The 21,774-nt window shown below is 43.0% G+C and overlaps 1 protein-coding gene across 3 annotated transcripts in view; it reads left to right on the forward strand.

Annotated features, from left to right (window-relative positions):
- Nucleotides 1-21,774, forward strand: part of MAGI2 (membrane associated guanylate kinase, WW and PDZ domain containing 2) — a 2,996,284-nt gene that overhangs the window by 1,998,137 nt on the left and 976,373 nt on the right. For all 3 annotated transcript variants that reach the window (XM_078679471.1, XM_078679479.1, XM_078679488.1), the window contains exon 4: nucleotides 16,131-16,343. In XM_078679471.1, the coding sequence (XP_078535597.1) occupies nucleotides 16,131-16,343 (213 nt within the window). The remainder of the gene's footprint in view (nucleotides 1-16,130; nucleotides 16,344-21,774) is intronic.

Consider the following 21,774-nt stretch of genomic DNA (forward strand, 5'->3'; position numbering starts at 1 on the left):
CAAGCAATGTTAGTTTGCATTAAGAAAATCTAGGTTTGACTCGTATACATTGAAATGAATTTGTAATTATTTAGTAATTTGCTTAAAACCCCCAATTGTAGGTGAGTACTGCATGGTTGTAGGACGGAGCAAAACCTTGAATAGAGCAGCATTGACCAAAGTTGGTGCTTTGAGATTTGTTCTAGATGTAATGAATGATCTGATGTCCGTCTCTGAGTAATATATGTGAGTCTAGGACACTGAGACTAGTTTTTCTGTTGTGGTATATTTTTATTGAATCCAGAGTTTATCAGTAGGTTCTTGTTGTCAGGACTCAGCTTTGTGATTGTCTTCTGGGCATTGAATGTACACACATTGAAATAGGACTGTTGGACTATAATGAGTATTTTGTGTGATTGTTTTTCTGAAATGTAGCCAATTTAGGGCCAGATGTAGGAGCCATTTACCGACCGGTAACGGCCGATTTCGGCCGTTACCGACCGGTAAATGGGTTTTCGGTATGTAGGGGGCTGAATTTACCGATTCGGTAAATGTACCGAATCTGTAAATTTACCGAATCGGTACAATACCGAATCGGTAATTTTACCGATTCGGTAACTTCGGCATGTAGGTGGGACTCTTCAGAGTCCCTATGGCCTTACAGATTCGGTATTTTACCACCCAATCCAATTGGGTGGTAAAATACCGAATCCAGGTGTGCATGCACATGTGTGCATGCACACCTGTGCCATGTGACAGACATACGTGCCCTTAGGGCATGTCTGTCTGCCACATGGCAAACATGCCCGTCTTTGGGGTGCTAGAGGGTGTCAAAGTGACACCCCCTGCACCCTTGCTAAAATCGGTATTTACCGAATCTGTAATTACAGAATCGGTATTGTCCATTGATTCCTATGGGCTTCAAGGCCCATAGGAATCAATGGGCAATACCGAATCGGTATTTACAGAATCGGTAAATACCGAATCTTAAAGATTCGGTATTTACAGATTCTGTAATACCTACATCTCCCCCCTTCATATTTACCGACTCTTAAATACCGAATCGGTAAAATTCGGTATTTAAGAGTTGGTAAATATGAATTACCTACATCTGGCCCTTAGTTCTCTGAATATTGAGTGAGTGTTGTCTGTGTCTTTATGCTCCTGTAAAAATCTGTGCTGTTGTGTTCTGGATCTTTTGAAGTCAATCAAATGTTTTATTTCATGATGGGTGTTTACTGCAATCAGTGCAGGAATGTATTGTAACTGTTGCTTCCCATTGAGAAACTTGTAGGAAAACAACTGTGGTTTAAACAATGTTGTTTGACTGTTCCATTTGTGTTACAAGACAGGTTGAGGTGTAAATCCATGTTGCAACATCAGGTAGTTGCTCTGTTATTGAGTTGGATTTATCAATTTGTCAATTATGAGATGTTGTGAAGAAATTTCTAGCTGCAAGCCAGGAGTGCTGGGAACTTGCTCAAAGACACTCCAAAAAAATTCAAGAGACTGTATGGTGGTCTAGATCACACACTCTATGACTAGGAAGGGACTAAGAGCCGCTTGAAAGCATCTCGGAAAAATAGGGAGTAGCAGCAACTTCTTAGATTGAAGCCTGGCCATCTGAAACTATGAGTTTATTCTGATTTTTTTCATATGAGCAGGAAGAAAGCATGAGGTCATTGTTCCCAAGGCCCCCTTGATGCTTATCCTGTTTGAGACGTGTGGGCAAAGGCGGTTCCCAAAAGTGAATAAGATTGAGATTGCAAATCAGAGGAGGATTCACCCGGAGTTTTTTTTTTTTACTGCAAAACAAAGATGGCGGGTTATGTTTCAAGCTGTATTTCCGTAGCACAGTAATGCGGATGTTTGTTGTGTGTGACTCATCGGCTCTTCGTCCACTGGCTGTCACCATGAGTCCTTTGGTGACAGCGATAGGGGTGGTCAAAACTTCAAAATCATTCAGTGTATTGTATGCATAAGCATTGTAAGAATTAAGGGTACAGCGTGAATTTCTCTTGTATGATCATCTGTGTGAAAACTGTATACAACAATGGTGCTCATTTATAAAAAGCATGCAATATATCACTGCAATATATTGTACATGCAGCTGCTATAGTAATGTGCTTATTGTTGAATGTGAAACACGTGATGCCATGTCACATATCCAGTTTCTTAGTTCCCACAAGATATTTTCTTGTTGAAAAAGTCTCCTGCGGGCAAAAAGTATCTGCACTGCATAAGCATAAGAAAAACAGAAAGTACACAACATACGCATACCAAATAATTTGGATTCACGCATGAATACACACGCAACATTTTTTTGACCAGCCTTAGTTAGTTACTATTGTGACAACCCTACATTGGCCACAATAACACAGGCTGATGTCTAAGGTGTCTCAGATTTAATTGAAGAGGAAATGTTGGGGTGCGTCATAACACTAGCAAACATTAATCAGATTTGAGATTTTTAGTGTTGCAAGTTAGAATGTGTCACGTTAGTAGGAAAATACATTGAAATACCTTTATCGTGCCCAGAATTCAGTTACACCTCACAAACTTGCATTCAGGCAGAGACTGAGAGTTTTTTATTCACTAACTTTCATTGGAGTGAAGGTTGTTCAGGAGGTGGAAACTAAACATCCTCATTGGTGCTTAAAATGGAGATTTGGACAGGATTCTCCCTTAAATCTGAATAGCTTTCAATCTTTAGATTTTCAGACTGAAGGATCCCCGGAGGCCTACATGCTATCAAGCTATGAAGTTTGCTTCATGTTTATCCCACAAGATGCAATGTAAATGCACACTAAGTGAAGTACCGAAAAATGAATAAGGCCATATAGAGCTATACTTACTAATAGCCCCCAGTACCAATTACCAATAACCAGTCAGTTGGCAGTGTAGAAAGTTCAATCGTTTATTAAACAAACAACTCTGCCAGAGGAGCCTCTCGCGATCTAACCCCTCGAGGTCCGCTGAGACGACTGCTGGCACATTATCAAGAGATCATATATATACTGTTACATTTCAAAACCGTTACCTAAGAAGGAAAAATACAAGTTGGTACAGGTTGGTGCAAAGGAAAGACCATATATGGGACACAAAGCATCCTTAGTTTAGCTCAGCTCGTTATAGCAAGGTCGGTGAGGGTGACTCCCTACCGCCAGCTCTAGGAGAGTTCGCACAGCGCCTCCTGGAATGTGCTTATCTGGCCTACCCCCACCTACAACCTTGACAGGCCTAACATGCAGAAGCAGCAGTTTGTTACATGTGTCCGACTCATTTGAGAGAGAATGGCTCTCGCCAATTATAATGGTAGGTTTCAACTAACGTTACAAGCAGGGTAGGCCACAAAATGGCTCTGGTCTAGTTAACCCATATTGCTGAGGACAAACGAAAACGAATATAAAGCGTGCATAGATCACTGAATATGTACGTGTGTAAGTTTACTAACGCTAAGAACACTTTCACAGGACTAATAGGTACATCACGCTAATTTCTATCTTACTATTATGTGTCATTATTCTACTTGCAGGGCCTAATTCAGATTTCAGTTCCTCAAACCCTCCTTTTAGTGTGATGTAGCTAACTAATCAAGGACTAATCCTCGAAAACATCCTCATTAATGGCCATTAATTCACGAATCTCCTGTTGGAGCATCTGAGACTTAGAAGGGGTAGGAGAAGGAACGATCATAGCCGTTATTTTGGTAGCACAATAAGAGCAACAGGCTGGACCGCATTGCATACAAAGGCAACAGGTGAAGAGAATGCCTGCAGCTCCAGCCACTATCATCAATAGTTTCCATCCCCAAGTAGATAGGAGTCCCCAAAACCAGCTAGAGAGTGACCAAGACCCATTCTCAGTATGCATTTCCGCAGCAATGCGATGCAGCTTCTGAATAGCTAAATGAACTGTGGGGGCGGAGTCTGGAATGTAAACACAACAGGAGCTGCCGATCACCCAGCATGCTCCTCCTCGATCAGCTAAGATAACGTCTAAAACCATTCGGTTCTGAAGAGAAACGAGTCCCGTAGCCTGAAGCTCTTCTGTTATGTTTGTCATAATATCAGTAGTGATATTAATGACATTTTCCACCACCCTGGACAATCGTCTAACTTCTCGACTTGTGAATATCGGGCCTCAAAATGGGACCAACCCTTTGGCAAAATCAGTAAATTACTGTAAGGAAGTATCCGTCTGTTCAACTTCCGTCATTCCAAGCTGTCTCCGTTGCCTATGTGGGGCCATGTTTGCACCATATAACTGATGAGTTTTGTGATAATCTGAAGGAGCTATATATACACAGGGGGATACAAAAACGACAAATAACATTGGCCTGCCCATCCCCTGGTAACCAGGTATAAGCGTTTTCCCCACAGACAAAATACACATTAGGAGGAGTTAATAGTGGGGGGCTGCTAAAGATTTTCATTCTATAGGTATAATTACAAATACTATTCCCAACCTGCACATGCCCTATTACTTGCACACAGAAAGCAGAGGTGGTATTCAGAGTAGGGATGGGCATAATGCGTTCACTGGTAACATTCCTAGTGATAAACTGCTGGAAATACTGTGAATGATTGAAGTTAGCAAAATCATAAAGTTCATTAATCAACCAGGTATTATTTTCATTACTAGTGTACAAATTCATACAGGCGTTTGGGTCCAATGATCCATCTCCTCCATTCCCTGCTGGATGAAAACCCTGGTGTGTCTCCATATAAGCTAAAATCATGGTATAATCCTTTTCCGAATATTGCTTGGGGTTTTCCACATAATGATTATACATAGCTGATAACATTTGAAACCATGCTTCACAACTTCCTAAATATGATAAAGGTAGAGAGAGGAATAAATCATGTTTATGCATGACTGATGGCAGAAGCCCACAAACCCAACAATCTGTCATATTAGTAGTACTATGCGTTTGGTGAAGCTTTTCTATGAATACATTTTTAGCATATGTCTGGCGATGTCGTTCCTTATGTGGGCTAAGGTAAACATCAAATGCTCTGAAGGAGCAACAGTAGATGGCAGCAGGGCTTGCATGGGATGATTATATTCCAAGTATATGAATATACTCTTAAAAATCGCTAATATAACTGTTATTACTAACACAAAAGCTATTTTTACACGCATGGTCCAAGTAGAAAACATTGGCTCATAAAAGGGTAAATATCAGGTACAATACGACCAAAGGGGTACATTCCTTGCTAAAAGTCCAAAAACTACGCTGGGCCAAAGCAGACCTTCCTGCCAGAGGGTTCTTCTTTCCTGTGTCCGTCTAGAGCCTCACAGGCAGACTCCTATCGTTCATCTCAAGAAAACAAGATCATCAAGTGATGTTCCACGTTGCGGTGCTTCAAGGTGTTTCAGCGTACAACCTGACCTTAGTATACGAAAGTCTTCCTTTCTGAACAGAGCACAATATCAAAGTTCCAGCTCTCAATGGGTTCAGTCCAGTGTCTGGCTCAGTACCTCAGACAAGAATCTAACAAACCCTATTTACTCGAGTCTTTCCTTATCTGCTAACTGTGTCGTCTGAGGTACTGTGCTGTTTTCTTGGCCGCAGGTTGTAATGAACATGACCCGGAACTTCCTGATCAGAAAATAACACAGGAGAAGGTGCGTTTCCTTCATCAGAGCCACTGCTAACAGGAGTAACAAAGACAGGATCAGGGACAATTGTAGATTCCTCGGTTGCAGCTTCGCCTGATCCCGTCACTCCTTATTCTTGCCTTGGTTCAATTTCACAGGCGTCAGAAAAAGGAACAAATCTGGTCGCTCTCTCACTTTCCTGTGTCAAAATTCCATCCGGATGCTGCTGATCATAAGGAAGCGGAAGAGGCAGCTTCTTCAGGTGAGACACATGGATCCAGTGCCTCTTCTCGTCCACCTTCACTGCCGTTCGTGTAGCCAGGAGGATCTGATATGGCTTAGACCATCTCGGGCCAGGCTGGTGTCTCGCTCGTATTTCTTCACCAATACCCACTGGCCAGGTTCCAATCGATGTCCGGGGCCCTCTGGCAGGGACTGCAATACAGATGCTACCTGCTGATGAATAGAACGGAGATCTTTAGTCAAAGTATACAGATAATCTGTCAACATAGGGTATTCAACATCGGTAAATGATCTCAGTCTAGGTACTCCCCATACATTTGCAGGCCGTCAAAAAATGACTTCATAGGGTGAAAGGCCAGAGCGTGAATGAGGGGTGACCTGTAAAGACATGAGTGCTAATGGTAGGGTGTCAGGCCATTTCAAACCAGTACTCTCTTGGATTTTTGCCGTTTTCAATTTCAATATTCCATTATATTTCTCAACTAATCCTGCTGATTGGGGATGTCGAGCAGCATGACATTTTTGTCGTATTTGGAGCCCGTTACAGATATATTTGACAAGGGCCCCATGGAAATGCCCCCCGTTGTCCGACCAAATCAAACGGGGCAATCCATACCTAGGGATAAACTCCTTAATAAGAGCTTTTGCTGTAGCCGAGGCAGTGTTCTCCTTAGTGGGGTAAGCCTCACCCCATTTGCTAAAAGCACAAACCACCACCAAAACATATTTCAAATTGTTGACGTGCTCCATATGGATATAATCCATCTGGAGCACCTCAAACGGTAAGGTCCGGGGTGCAAAATTCCCACTCGAGACAGCTTCCCCTTTCCCTGGATTATGTTGTAGACAGACCATAGAGTATTGGACTAAATGGACAGCTGTTTTCTGAATATTGGGATTATTCCACACTGGGTCCAATAAATCGCAAATGCCTTTAGCCCCAATATGAGCCGGGCCATGGGCCATAGTTACAATGGCCTGTACCAATGCATTGGTCAACAGCCATCGTTTTTTTTCAGTCAAATCCACCCAACAGTTATTTTCATCCAACCTTTCCACCTCCTGTTCCCATCTAGCCAACTCGAGTGGGGTAGCCTCTTTCTGTATCTCCTGCACACTTTCTATGGTGTTATTAAATAAATCAGATTCCTCCACCCATCTTGCAGAAGAGGTTATAAACATAGTGGAAAATGTGGAATGAGCTGTCTGTTTAGCGACCTGGTACGCAAAGGCATTACCCTCACCCACTTCATCCACTACTGCCTTATGCGCACTGCATTTTATGATTGCTACTTTCTTGGGCAATGTTAAGGCTGTAAGCAGTCGCAAAACCAAGGGACCATTCTGTATCTTTTGTCCATGAGAAGTGAGAAAACCCCGTTCTCGCCACAGCCGCCCGAAGCTATGGGCCACGCCAAAGGCGTATTGGCTGTCAGTATAGATGTTAACCTCTAACCCCTCGCTCAATTCACAGGCACGTAATAATGCCACCAGCTCAGCAGCTTGAGCTGATCGATAGGGAACTCGAGAAGTCTCAACTACTGTTTTGAGCGTCGTGATTGCATATGCAGCTGTTGTTGTGCCATCTGTTAACTTGAAACAAGACCCATCCACATACAATTCCCCTTGGGGGTCAGATAGAGGAATGTCTGTGAGGTCTATTCTTCCCTCCGTTTCTTCCTCTGTCCGGAAAATACAATCATGGACATCATTTTTAGTTTCTCCAAAAGGGAGGGGTAGCAATGCAGCAGGGTTTAAAGTGGCACATCGCTTAATCGTAACATGCGGGGCAAACAGGGTCAATTCGTAACCCGTGAGGCGCGCACTTGTAAGATGCTGTGTTTTTGTTTTATTTAGCAATGCATCCACAGCATGCGGCACCATCACGGTTAGACTAGAATTTAGAACAAGCCCCTCCGACTGCCGGATGGCCACTGCCACAGCCGCAGTGGCCCCCAGACAGGTGGGAAGTGCTCTGGCCACATTATCCAATGTGGCCGAGAAGTAAGCACAAGATCTTTGCTTACCACCAAATCCTTGTGTTAACACTGAAAGCGAGCAACCGTCGACCTCATGCACATATAGTACAAAAGGTTTACGGTAATCAGGAGTACCTAAGACGGGTGCAGAACAAAGAGCAGATTTCAAAAAGTCAAAAGAAGACTGACATTCATCAGTCCAAGGGAGAGGTTCATGCACATCTTTAGTGGTTAAATGTAACAAAGGTTTAGCAAGAAGAGAAAAATTAGGAATCCATTGGCGACAGTAAGAGGTAATGCCAAGGAAAGCACGAACTTCACGCTGGGTGCAAGGCACAGATATGTTAGAAATGGTAGTAATACGTTCTGGAGTCAGGCGTCTTCCCTCCTTCGACAGCAGATGACCTAAATAGGTCACTTCCTGTCGCCAATATTGGAACTTGGACAGGGACACTTTATTACCCTTAGCAGCCAGATGATGTAATAACTTGACAGTGGCGTCTCGACATCCGTCCTCGGTGTCCGATGCAACCAACAAGTCATCTACGTATTGCAAGAGCACATTTCCATCGGGCAAAACCAAGTCATCCAGAACTGCCTTAAGGGCTTGACTATAGATGCTCGGACTCTCAGTATAGCCTTGAGGTGCATGACAGAATCTAAAGCTTCGGCCAGATAACGAGAAGCCGAAGATCTGACGGCTATCAGGATGAATCGGGATTCTGAAGAAAGCATTTTTCAGATCAATGACCGAAAAATACTTAGCAGTTGGTGGGATCATCATAAGGATAGTAGTGATATCGGACACCACGGGGTACTGAGGCACTACAATCTTATTAACCTCCCGCAGGTCAATCACAAAACGATATGTATCAATATTTCCAGAAGTCCCAGAATCGGAAGTCTTTTTCAAAATCGGGAGAATAGGGCTGTTACAAACATTTGCAGCTGTTTCCTCAACTACACCTTTATCAATTAAATTCTGTATAATAGACAATAAGCTTCGCCCGCCAGCCGGCGATATTTTATACTGGGGTATTCGGGGTAATTTTACACCAGGTTTCAACTTAATATGGACGGGAGGGATGTCTAACTTACCGACATCCGCATCCCCTGTTGCCCACAACGTAGTAGGGATGGTATCAAATTCAGGTGGAAGACGTTCAATTTTTAGTAAAACATTGTTTCATATTCTCATTCGGGGGTTTTATTGTTAAATAAACACCATCGGGAGAACAATACATTTTAGCATTCAACTTTTTCAACATATCTAAGCCTAGTAGATTCTCACCGCAATGTGAAGTCAAGAAGAAGGGTGAATCAATAGTAGCTGGACCAATAGTGAATGGGAGTGGTTTAGAGATGGGGCTTACCACCGGAACTTCCGAAAATCCCACTGAAACATTACTTTGCCCGGACAGAGCCGCCCCTGGGACCAATGATCGAGCAACAGAACTATTCATTGCTCCGGTGTCAATTAGAAAATTCTCGGAAGTCCCCATCAATTCCCCTTTCACATAGGGTCCTTGTTGATTGACAGTATCGACACTTGGCCCCTACTCTGTCCTTGGCTGTCCTATGCATAACCATACCCATCCTGATCTTCGAATGCATAGTCCTCATTAAAGTATTGCCTACCTTGAGGGTTATCGAAATGATTCCGTTCAAACTTGCCCTGTGCTGCCTCCTCTCTTCGCATGTCACTGCGGTCTGGGCCACCTCAGCCACGTCCCCGGACAGCCCCGTTCTGTGCTAGCAATAACGGACACTGAGCCCTCCAGTGTCCTTCCTGTTTACAATAAGCACACTGATTTATCCCCAATGACGGGGTCGGGCCTTCACCTCTTCCTGTCCCCACCCCTCTGGATACTGGCCCTCGCCTTCCTCTCCCTCCTCCTCGTCCTCGAACGACTTGCTGTAGTTAGCCTTCTTTTCTATTTTATCCTTACTCTCATTCTCCCTATGCTCATAATACTGGGCCATACTCAATATCACAGAAGGAGTGGAGGTAGTCCAGGTGCTCTCGGCGGCTTGTAGTCGGCTAGAGACCTCTGGTAACAAATTAGTTACAAAACGATTTACAAATAACCGGATCCCGCCCTCCGTGGCAAGGTCCTGTCTGCTAAAATCAATGAATGTATCTTTGAACCGGGTAAAGAAATCGGAAACACTCTCGTCTTTCTTCTGTTTGCAGGCAGTCAATTTATACCAATCAACTTTTTGTGGAGGAATCAGGGTGTGCATGTAAGCAATGATTTTCGCCGGGAGAGCAGTAATTTCGTCTCTTGACTTGTCCCCAGGTTTACGATCCTGATCCCAGTCTTTCAACTGGTTCCAGGTCCCCCCCAACTCTGCTGCAAGATCAGTGTCATGAACCTGTCGCCATATATTTACAGGGACTAGCAACCCGAAAAACAACTCAACATCAGCAAAAGTCATCACAGCTGAGGCTGCAGCTTCAGTCAATTCTTTATAGTAAGCTGTGGGATTCTTTCGTGGATCAGGAAGTTGTGATTTCAAAGCTAGGACCTCACTCCTTTTCCATGAAGTGTATACCCATTGCTCCTGAAACCGCGCCTCTACTCGATTCCTTGTAACTACATTTTGGTTATCACAAACTTCGGGTATTTCAGGATGGAAAATAGGGTGAACTTCCCTCATAGGATGTTGGGAATCCCAGTTGGGACATCTCACAAACACTCTACCTCGATACTTTACCAATGTCTCCACATTCTTGTACACTTCTGCCGGACTTAAGTCAAACTTGTGAGTCCGATCCAGAATGTCATACAATAAGGAGCCATCCCATCCCGAAAACATTTTTCCCAAACTTCAATAAGGTAACGAGACATTTGGCGCAAAACATGCTGCTGCATGACAGGTTCGAGGTCCCTTATGGTGCTCCATAAATCCGCTACTGTATATATTTCTTTCCTCATCCATTTAACTGCCTGTTCTGTTGAAGTTTCTTTTTCACTATAACCCACCGATGCTCTCGTAAATAACTGCCTAGCATTCAGCCAGCTTATATACTCTAATGGAGTGGTGCTCCTTACTTCAGGGGTCGCACTAGTCGATTCGGATGTCCATATGGGACATGGAGCTGCTAAAATTACGGAAGAATTCCGCATAAATGGTCGCGCATCAGGAATAAGGGTAGCTGTGTCTCTCAATGAGGTAGGTGCGGCACGAGACGTGCCAGCGGGGGCTAGAGACACATCCACCTCGGGGGCAGAGGCTAGAGGGGCCGTAACCGGGTGAAGAGGGACAGCGGGGTATATGCGTTGTGACGCATAAGGTGGAGGAGGTCGAACGTTCAATGAATCCTCTATTTCGTCCTCTGCTTGATCTCGAGTCACATAACCTTTATCTACCTGTAACCTAAACTGTCTATCTAAACAATCAATATTCTGTTCCGTCTGGTTTTTATCATGGGCAATAGCTTTCTGGGTTACAGTCTGACCTTGTTTTATCTTGATTAACTTCTCTGCTGTAATTCGTCTCCGCTCTTGTAAATACTGAATCTTTTTCTCATCGAAGGATCCTGTCAGCGGCCATTGTAACTCAACATTATCTTTGGTGTTTATGCCATAAGGTGTTGAATAAAAGTGATGCAATCACGTGCTTACAATACATATCGTGACTGGGACTCCCCTCTGGAGGGGCCGGCTGGCTTTCGTCTGGCCTTGTACCCCTCCGACAAACACAGCCAAAACATATCTTACTAATGCACAGCATTGTCTCTTCCTATAATCTAGTTACTTCGGCTGAAAAGGAAAAAATTATTTACAACACTCTCATACACATGATCATGTTCAACTCAATTTCAGTTACGCACATGCAATATACAAACAACAATCTTTTGAACAACATAAAGAATGAAACAACTTCGTACCAAACAAAGGACAGAGCCCGTCGACTCCTGTCTATGGAGAACTCGTATATTTTTCCAAATTTTCCAGAAATCAAGTAGTCTCGTCCTTAGACTACCTAGAGATAGCCACACAGGTTTTTAAACCCCAGACCAACCTACGGGTCATCCGACAGCCTTCATGATTCACCTCCTGTGCTATTCTAGCTTAGCCCGCTTTTTCAAGCACCGCTCCAGATCTGCCCAGGGGCTACCCACTCGTGACTGCCAGCATTCCAGAGAGCAGTCCGGCCGGATGTGAACTTCTTCCTCAAGTCACAACAAGGCTTCTGGTTCTGATCTCTATTAATCACCAAGTCTGCCCAAAACGGGAGCGCCTGCCCGTGCAGTCTCAATACTGCCCCGTCAGACCCCCTTCGAGTTCTCCCTGGTCTTGAACCACCAAATACTTCAAATCAAATCAAAGGGATATCCAACACAAAACGAGACAATTCACTCACCTGGTGCACTCAGGTTCGATTGCAAGTTTCTCCACTGCCAACTCCTGAAGACCAACACGGTCTGCTTCTGGGTTACACCCGTAGGACTCCGGTGTGGGGTCACTAGTAGCTGGGGCTCTCTTGATCGGGAGAGCAGAGTAACCCTCGAACTTCGGTCAGTCCTCCCCCTCGACCAAGATTACCCTTCCCAATGTCCCGTTCGTTTCCGATTACGGAGGGACGACCCCAACGCGGAGTCCCGGCGGAGTCGCCAACTGAAGTACCAAAAAATAAATAAGACCATATAGAGTTATACCTACTAATAGCCCCCAGTACCAATTACCAATAACCAGTCAGTTGGCAGTGTAGAAAGTTCAATCGTTTATTAAACAAACAACTCTGCCAGAGGAGCCTCTCGCGACCTAACCCCTCGAGGTCCGCTGAGACAACTGCTGGCACATTATCAAGAGATCATATATATACAGTTACATTTCGAAACCGTTACCTAAGAAGGAAAAATACAAGTTGGTACAGGTTGGTGCAAAGGAAAGACCATATATGGGACAAAAAGCATCCTTAGTTTAGCTCAGCTCGTTATAGCAAGGTCGGTGAGGGTGACTCCCTTCCGCCAGCTCTAGGAGAGTCCGCACAGCGCCTCCTGGAATGTGCTTATCTGGCCTACCCCCACCTACAACATTGACAGGCCTAACATGCAGAAGCAGCAGTTTGTTACATGTGTCCGACTCATTTGAGAGAGAAGGGCTCTCGCCAACTATAATGGTAGGTTTCAACTAACGTTACAAGCAGGCTAGGAAACAAAATGGCGCTGGTCTAGTTAACCCATATTGCTGAGGACAAACGAAAACTAATATAAAGCGTGCATAGATCACTGAATAAGTACGTGTGTAAGTTTACTAACGCTAAGAACACTTTCACAGGACTAATAGGTACATCACGCTAATTTCTATCTTACTATTACGTGTCATTAGTCTGCTTGCAGGGCCTAATTCAGATTTCAGTTCCTCATAAGGGCCTCATTACGATGTCAGGCCGAAACTTTCCGCCCAACACTGTCTCAGATTTGTGAACTGACTGACTCGCAGTATGTTGTCCTACCCGACCGATTACTGATCACTCTTCGATCGGAGTCCCATTGTTTCCTATGGGAGCCCCTGTTCTGCCCGACAACTCAGGCTATGGGGAAATCGGGGGGCCAGTAAAACCCTGCACCCTGTCACAGAGACACCCCACAGTGCCTGCCACACAGTGCAGGGTTTTACAGGGGGGTCCCTGAGGTACCCCCTTGGCCCCCAACTGGAGGCCGTAGGAAGAAGGCCCTGCTAGTTTCCCCCAAAGTCACTTTCCGACAGCTTTTTCGTGTCAAATAGGCTGACTCCGAGAGGCTGTTGGTAATCGACATTGTAATCGGTCGGTGAGAAACGCTGTTCGTAGAGGTGCACAATGTGGTTCCAACTGACATTGCTACTCCGACAGCCAGTCGGAACCGATTCAGAATGACCGCATGATTCGCTTTCTGACCGCAAACATCATAATCGGTCGGGTGATTGTAAACCAACCGAGTCTGTCGGACGGGTTGCTACGCAGTCTAGGAAATTCCGACTGAGGACGGAGGCTTTCCGCTTGACATCGAATGAGGCCCTAAGTTGTACATGTGAATATGAGCTGTGGTGCAAACACTGAGGGCCTCATTGGGATCCCCTTCAAATTCTATGAGGCCAGTACCAGGAGTTCCTGCATTTATTGGAATCATCAGGTATACAGAAACACTGCAGATCCAATCACCTAGAGATTTCAGCTGCATTCAGTAGCCTAAATCTCAGGGTGAGAGCCCAGAGGAAAATGAGGAATTTGTGGTGGAAATGACCCCTAAATTAATGATTCCTCCCATAATTCCTGATTACTAAGGGGATTCTCATGACCCATACCTACTTCCACGTTAATTGCACTCCACCAGAATTAACAAGACATATGGCTTTGTTAATTCTGGGGGTACAGAAATAAAATCCTGTCCTTCAGGGCTCTCTTAATGAGTCCTTGAGATGCACTGGGGAGACACAAATACTTAAAATGTTCTTTTGATTTATTAAATAATCCTGCATGTAACAGCTGTTTAACTCACTTCAGTGACAGAGATGAATGTGATGTTGCCAGGGTCAAATGTTGCAGTGTCAAATAGTGTGATGTCATCAGAGTCAAAGGCTATGTGACGTCATTTCTAATGACACCACTTCATTGGATGATTGTAGAATGCACAATGTAATTTATGCTACCTTGGGCATTGACATCCTTGCTGAATCCCAATGCCTCCTCGCCCTTCTGACCTGAGCCTAAAATATCACCACAAGGCACCTATTTTCCTACTACCTGTTATTTTATCTCAGAATAGAATAAGGATTTGATTTCAACCAGTTCACTGAGAACTTACATGCCGGAACGATTTTGTTGGGTAGTTCCTTCTGATCCATAGGATCTGCACATTGTTTGGACATAAAAACCTAAGGGCTTGGTGCCTAGATTGATTCTGGACACTCCCACATGATATGTGGGCCTATAGACCAATTAGCTCACAGTGCCACTCCAATACCCCCTAACCTACCAGGGAGCAAACAGTTTCTGGCAGCCACTCAGGAATCTTGGAAACAAAAAATAACCTTTTTCTCAGTCACTCGTGCTCACTTATTCTCAGAGATATATACAGAGAATACACAGTGGGATGTTATTAATAATATTTATTGAACTAATGTTATTCCTGCATAAAATATGTGAGCTGCAATGATTAGGAGACAGAAGCAAATAAAGGTGATTACAAGCACCAAAAGAATGAACAGTAGCTATATTTTGACCATGGAGCTGAAGCAATGAATATATGCAGCATATATGTAATATGGTAATGTATCGTACTCCTGCGATCCAGACCCTACTCTAAGTGTACCTAGAGTGTGTGTAGGTGTAGAGCCAAGAACCCCTCTAGGGACAATCCAACCCCATTACCTGATGGGAGAGAGTGAACGACTCCGTCTTGGTCTCGAATTGGACACCCCTCACGGAATGTCAGATCGGTGTGTGTGATGATTTCTCAGCATGCAGGGACCTTCGGTGTCAGCAGAAGTGCCTCCTTTACCAATCTTCGGGATGCCTATCATTTATAATAAAATAGCAGCATTTGTGATGTGCGTACTAGATTAGTGATGTCATGGATATGTAGATAGCGATGTCACCCGTGGATGCAGATAGGACGACTTTTGTACCTAGTGCATAGAGAGGTCTAGTACATGATGTTCAGGGCATCGTGATAATGTTGTGCGAAGCTGAATGTATAAACAAAGTAGTTTCAGAGAAACAAATCCGACATTGTCGTGCATGCAAATGTGGGCAAAAGGTCACTGCTGAAATGTTATTTTCTAGGACAATGTAAGGTTTCGGTAAATGGGCCTAACTCGGGAATATAACAATTTCACATTTTACTTTTTGCCCTTTCTGTGCAATGCAAGAACAGGGAAATCTAAAAAAGTACAGATGTTTCTTTTGTTCATGAAATGTTCTATCTGTCAAAGATAGCTTAATCCAATAGTGTTTAGACACTTTAATTGAATTTTTCTATGTTTTCTACATTGCTTTTTCTACCATCGTCTTGCAGATTTGGAGAGTGTATAGCATGATGCTACTACTCACAGAGATACTGACATATGCACACTATGAGGTTTACATGGTAGGGGTCACTTATGTGGAGTTATCCGACTGGTGCTAAGGATTGTATTGGATGAAGCATTAGGCACTTTAGGGATTGGGCTCCAACGAGCAAGCAGCATTAGGGTAATTGCACCCTTTCTACGTCTCTGTAAGGTGGAGGTTAACCACTGTCAAAAGTCAAGTTTCCAATATTGCTAGTTGGGTTAACTTTAGCTGGATTCTCCCGGTACTCCGTTTAAACTGTAACATTTTCTTTGTTTACAGATAACTACTACGGCACCCCAAAGCCTCCAGCTGAACCCCCCACGCTGTTGAATGTAACTGACCAGCTGTTTGCAGGATCCGGCCCCAGTGCGGAAGGGAAACGAAAACGCAATAAGTCTGTCAGCAATATGGAGAGGGCCGGCATCGAGCCTCCTGAGGAGGATGAGGAGGAGAGGCCTGTGGCGAATGGCAATGGCATGGTAATCACACCAGGTCAGTAGGATGAGGAAGTAATGGCAAGCATGCTGCAGACCAATACACTGCTTTACTTGTATTTTCTCGTGCAAAAATAACATACGCACCAGAGTCTGGTCTGGGCCTGGCTGAGGGCTGACATAGAGTGCCTGTTCCTTGGGGAATAAAAACCCTCATGCAATTATCTATATATACATAAAAATGAATGTATGTCTGTCTGTCTGTTTGTCCTATATGCATTACTACACCATTCATCTGATCGCCATGAAACTTTGGGAAGTTGTTGAGTACACTCCCACGAAGTTTTCTGGCATAATTGTTTTTTAAATATCGGCCCCCCCAGGGCCCTCATAATCTTTCGAATACTGATGTACGCACCAGACGGAAAAACAACAAATCGTGTATCCACAAACACTCAAATAAATAAATAGAATTAAAACACCATTCATCCGATCGCCGTGAAACTTTGGGAAGTTGTTGAGTACGCTCCCGCGAAGGTTTCTGGCATGAAAAAAGTTTTTAAATATCGGCCCCCCAGGGCCCTCATAATCCTTCGAATACTGATGTACGCACAAGACGGAAAAATAAACAATCGTGTATCCACAAGCACTCGAATATATAAATAGAATTAAAACAGCATTCATACGATCGCCAGGAAACTTTGGGAAGTTGTTGAGTACACTCCCGTGAATGTTTCTGGCATAATTTTTTTTTAAATATCAGCCCCCCCAGGACCCTCATAATCTTTCGAATACTGATGTACGCACAAGACAGAAAAACAAAAACACAGTGTAAGTATTCAAAAATGCACTGAGTCCCAGAGGAGGTCCACATTTGGAACATGGCGACCCGCAGGAATGATACACGCACGAGATTCGGACTGAAAAATCGTACCAACACGAGGAGTTCTCCGCTCCCCAGCTGCACCCTAGACCTCCTGCGGGACTCGGCGCATTTTTGTATACTTACACTGCGTTTTTATGCTTATAAGCCACAACTGGCCCTTTGATGACATAACCATAACGAGCAACAGAAGCCTTCTAGGACTTATAGGATTCTTAATCAAGATCCCCATTATCCGATATTCGTGTTTACCCATCTGGCATATCTTTACTTGAGTCTCGGGCCCTCCCAGGTCGGAATTATCACCGGCGGAGCAACCACCCAAGTTACGTTTAGTCTTTTAACAGCCCTGAGGAGTCGCGGGAAGACTATCCCATATGCGACGAAACACGTGTCAGCTGGCTTGCTTGAGAGAATAAAATAGGACTGAATTGACCTTACAAGAAACCTTTTGTTTTTCTGTTGGCTTTACTTTAAAATGTACTTATGTCTATACTGACATACCAATTTATACTCTACCGTTTTGTGCACGGCATCAAGCTGTAACGCTCCTATCCATTAGGCCACATCCTCTACTGAATTAACCAATACTCCTCGGCTGACTGGATGGCAATGTTTATATAAGAAAAGTCTATGGTCGTGCACCGCCTCTGTTGATTCTACTAGTGTAATTATCTGTGCCGTGTGCCAGGGTATCACTCCCCGCCTGGAGTGTAGTCAATTAATCGATTGGTAGCAGTTATATATCCGTATACAACTGTCCCCCTAGGCACTGGGTATGTTGCTGACAAAAATCCAGCTCTTTTTATAAATAATATGATTTCTCGTGGCCAATTGTTTATGTTCAATTTTATTTCATTGAATTTCAAAATCTTTATATATTCAATTCATCAGAATTCAAGTTTCATCCAAAGAATAATTTAAATCCAATGCATTTTGGTGGTTAGACCACCTTCATCAGGGATCCATCTGTAAATAACAAACAATAATCTCTGAGCATACTGACCTTTACACTTATAAACTTTTGTTTCACAAGTTATTTACTGGTTCTGAAGAGAAATATTCTGGTCTAATTCAGCTACTAACCATCTCATGTTAATAACGTTCCTACACTTAATGCGGGTGACTGTTCTGGTTATTACCCATTTCCAGCATCTCTTCCCTCTAGGGTTATTCATGAGTACATAAATACCCCACTCCTATTGGCATAATAAATCTAACATCTTACCCTTAATTTCGTATGTGAGAAACGTATTACTGCAAAATTCGAAGTGACCCGTTAACAAACGATCTGCTCATGCGTATACTATCGTTGTGATATAAATTCTAACGTCTACCACAAACAACTTCAAATTCAGCGTTCTTATTTAAGTGGGAGAACCCCTTCAATATTCGTTTCCTTATCCCAAAACGTTAAGGCATGTTATACTACGCTCTCACCTGCGAAAGCTTCACTTGCGTCGCCTAAATGCGGCCGCGTTTACGCGCTACTATCGTTTCCGGGTTTAAATTGTGATGTTGTGTTCTACGCATGCGCTACATTACGTCAGTATCGTAGGTACGTGTGCAGGAGTTTTTTATACGATCGTGGTTAACTTTATAGACTGATTCCCTTCTTAACATAAGTCTGTTGCTGACACTCACTTCCCGTTCGTAAATATTATTGCCTTAATACTCGTTTCATATGCCTTCACGATTTCTAGAATGTGAACCAGTGTAACCTGCTGACGCTACATGGTAATTCCATGGTTCTAACGGCAGGACAATCTCCTGCCCGTGTAATACTGTGACTTAAATACTAGCGTATGAAAATACCCATACATTGTACACTTACAAATAACACAAAAATTCTGTCCTGTCATTTAACCCGTTGGGTTTCAAGCTGTTCAAGTAAAAAATCCAATGATTTTCTCGCTTCAATAAATTTTTCTTGTTGGTGGGTCCTTCTTTTCTGTCGACTTGCTCTAAAATACATGCCCTTAATTGGCTGATATGGTGTTTTTTCTCCAAAAAATGCGTCGCCACTGTGGATTTTAATGAACCTGTATGAATATTGCTCTTATGCTCTGTCAATCTTATTTTGAATTTACTTTCTGTATGACCCACATAAACCCTACCACAAGGGCACTTCAACATGTAGATTATGTTGGACGTATCACACGTTGCGTTGACTCTGAGGTATATATTATTTCCTTTCATGGGATGGGTAATAACATTACCCTTCATCACATTATGGCCGTTACTACAGTTCACGCACGGAGTGGTGCCTCGAAAATTCTTTGCCTCTTTAGGTTCACTTGGCATTTTTGAGAAAATCTGAAATGTTTTTAGCTCTGGTATACGCAAACATGGGTTCTTTAGAAAATATTCCTTTGAAATCCGGTTCCAATGTCAACATTGACCAATGTCTTTTAATGATAGCTTTATACTGTTGACTTACGTTGGAGTATTTACTAACACATGTGAGTCGTTGTTCTTCCTTTCATATATAGCCAGACAGAAGCTCTTCTCTAGTTTTTAACGTTGTCCTTTGTAGTGCTTGTTGCGTTGTTTTTCCCGATATCCTCTATCCAAAAATCTTTTATTCATTGTGGATAGTTGTGATTTTAGTTGTTCTTCTTCAGAGACCACTCTCTTCACCTTGAGAAATTGTGAATAAGGTAAGTGTCTCTTGAGTGCTGGGGGATGATGGCTGTCAAATCTAAGTAAATTGTTCCTATCCGACTCCTTCCAGTAGAGGTTTGTAGTGAGGTGACCTTCTACTTGGGTGATTTCTACGTCCAAATATTGAATGCTGGTTTCACTTATTTTCCATGTGAATTTTATTCTGTCTTCTTTGGTGTCCAACATTTCTATTTGTTGTTGTAAACTTTGGTTGGTGTCCTTCCAAACTACAAATATATCATCTATAAAGCGTACATACAGGTTCGTGTGTTCCATCCAGATCTCATTCTTGTACACGCGCTCTTCTTCAAATGATGCCATGTAGAGATTAGCATATGCTGGAGCGGCACAGTTACCCATTGAAGTTCCACTCTTCTGGATAAACCATCTATTGTCATAATGGAAGTAGCTATGCATTAGGGTAAATTCCATAAGTTCCATGAGAAAAATTTGTAGTTCCTGTGAATAATCACTGCGAACTAAAGCTCTTTCTACAGCTTCTAAGCCTTGTTGGTGAGGGATGAACGTGTAGAGGGCTTTTACGTCTATTGTTGCCATGGTTAGTTGACCTTCACATTTCATGGCTTTCAATTTCACCAAAAAGTCTGTGGTATCCTTTATGTAAGATGGAGTTTTTAATACCACGGTTTGAAGATGTTTATCTAAAAACTTCCCGATGGGTTCGTGCAGGCTTCTTTTGGTGGACACGATTGGGTGACATGGTGGTTTCACAGGATCCTTATGGACTTTTGGGACCATGTATAAAACTGGGCTGTATGGATTGTCCCGTGTTAAAAAAAAATGTGTTCGTTCGTTGATTACTCCTTTCTCATGTGCGTTAAGCAAAATGGTATGTAGTGTTCTCTTTATATCTTCTGTTGGATCAAAATTGATCTCCATGTAGGTGTGTCCATCAGCTAGATGTTCCTCTACCACTTGTTGATAATATGCTTTATTCAAAATGACTAGTGCTCCCCCTTTATCCGCTTTCTGACAAATGATGTTCTTATAGTTCGATATAGATTTTAATGTGCCAAATTCTTTTTTGGACATATTCATCCGTTTGCTTTTTTTTTGGGTGTTCAGTTTGCTTATGTCCTTCTTACATAATTGTTCAAAAAGATCTATAGTCTTATGGCTTATTGGGGCCATATATGTGCTGCGGGTTTTTAAACCTTTTAGTTCATCTGGTTCTTGAGGTCTAGTATCCGTGACAATGTTCTCAAAAAAATGCCGTAATCTCATTTTTCTGGTTAACTTGAACAAGCTAACTTCCAATTCTAACTGATTGTGTGGGCCGTAGGTACATATGACAATCCCTTTTGTACGGTGTTGACTTGTGGTTGATTCAATCTGTAATTTGAAATGTTTAACACCAAGTTGTTGTCATTCATTAATGCTTCTTCATTTTCTTCGTAATGTTCCTGGTTTGGGGTTGGCCCTTTTCTTTTTCTTTGACCGTGTCCCCTCCGGGGTCTCCGATGTCTCCTGGGCCTCTTTCTAAAAAAGGCCCTGTTGTAGTTGTGCTTGCTATGTCTGGACGCCTGGAGTCTCTTTGTGAATTGGATCTTCCTGTTGCTGTTCTTTCGCTGTCAGAGGAAGAAGTATCTGTGTGTGAAGTGTAAACTTTTGTTTGTTTTTTACGAGCGTATACTTCAGCCCAAGTGTATACTTCTTACAGCTTATAATCAAGCGTGTCACGCTTGTATTTTCTTAGTTTACGTTCATTGACCTCTTGAGTATGTTTTGTCAGCTGATTGTTAATGTCATCTATAATTTTGGTCAATTCATCCGTTGTGATCAACTTGCTTAATTCTTCTTTGGTTTTATCAATGTCGGTTTTTAACTCCTCTAGAATTTTGGATAGTTCTTCAATTATCAGAAGAATCAAATCTAAACTACATTTGTTTAAAATTGCGAACCACTTATCCACAAACGGTTT

This window comes from Lissotriton helveticus, chromosome 1_1, assembly GCF_964261635.1.
Source record: "Lissotriton helveticus chromosome 1_1, aLisHel1.1, whole genome shotgun sequence".
Taxonomy (NCBI): Eukaryota; Metazoa; Chordata; class Amphibia; order Caudata; family Salamandridae; genus Lissotriton; species Lissotriton helveticus.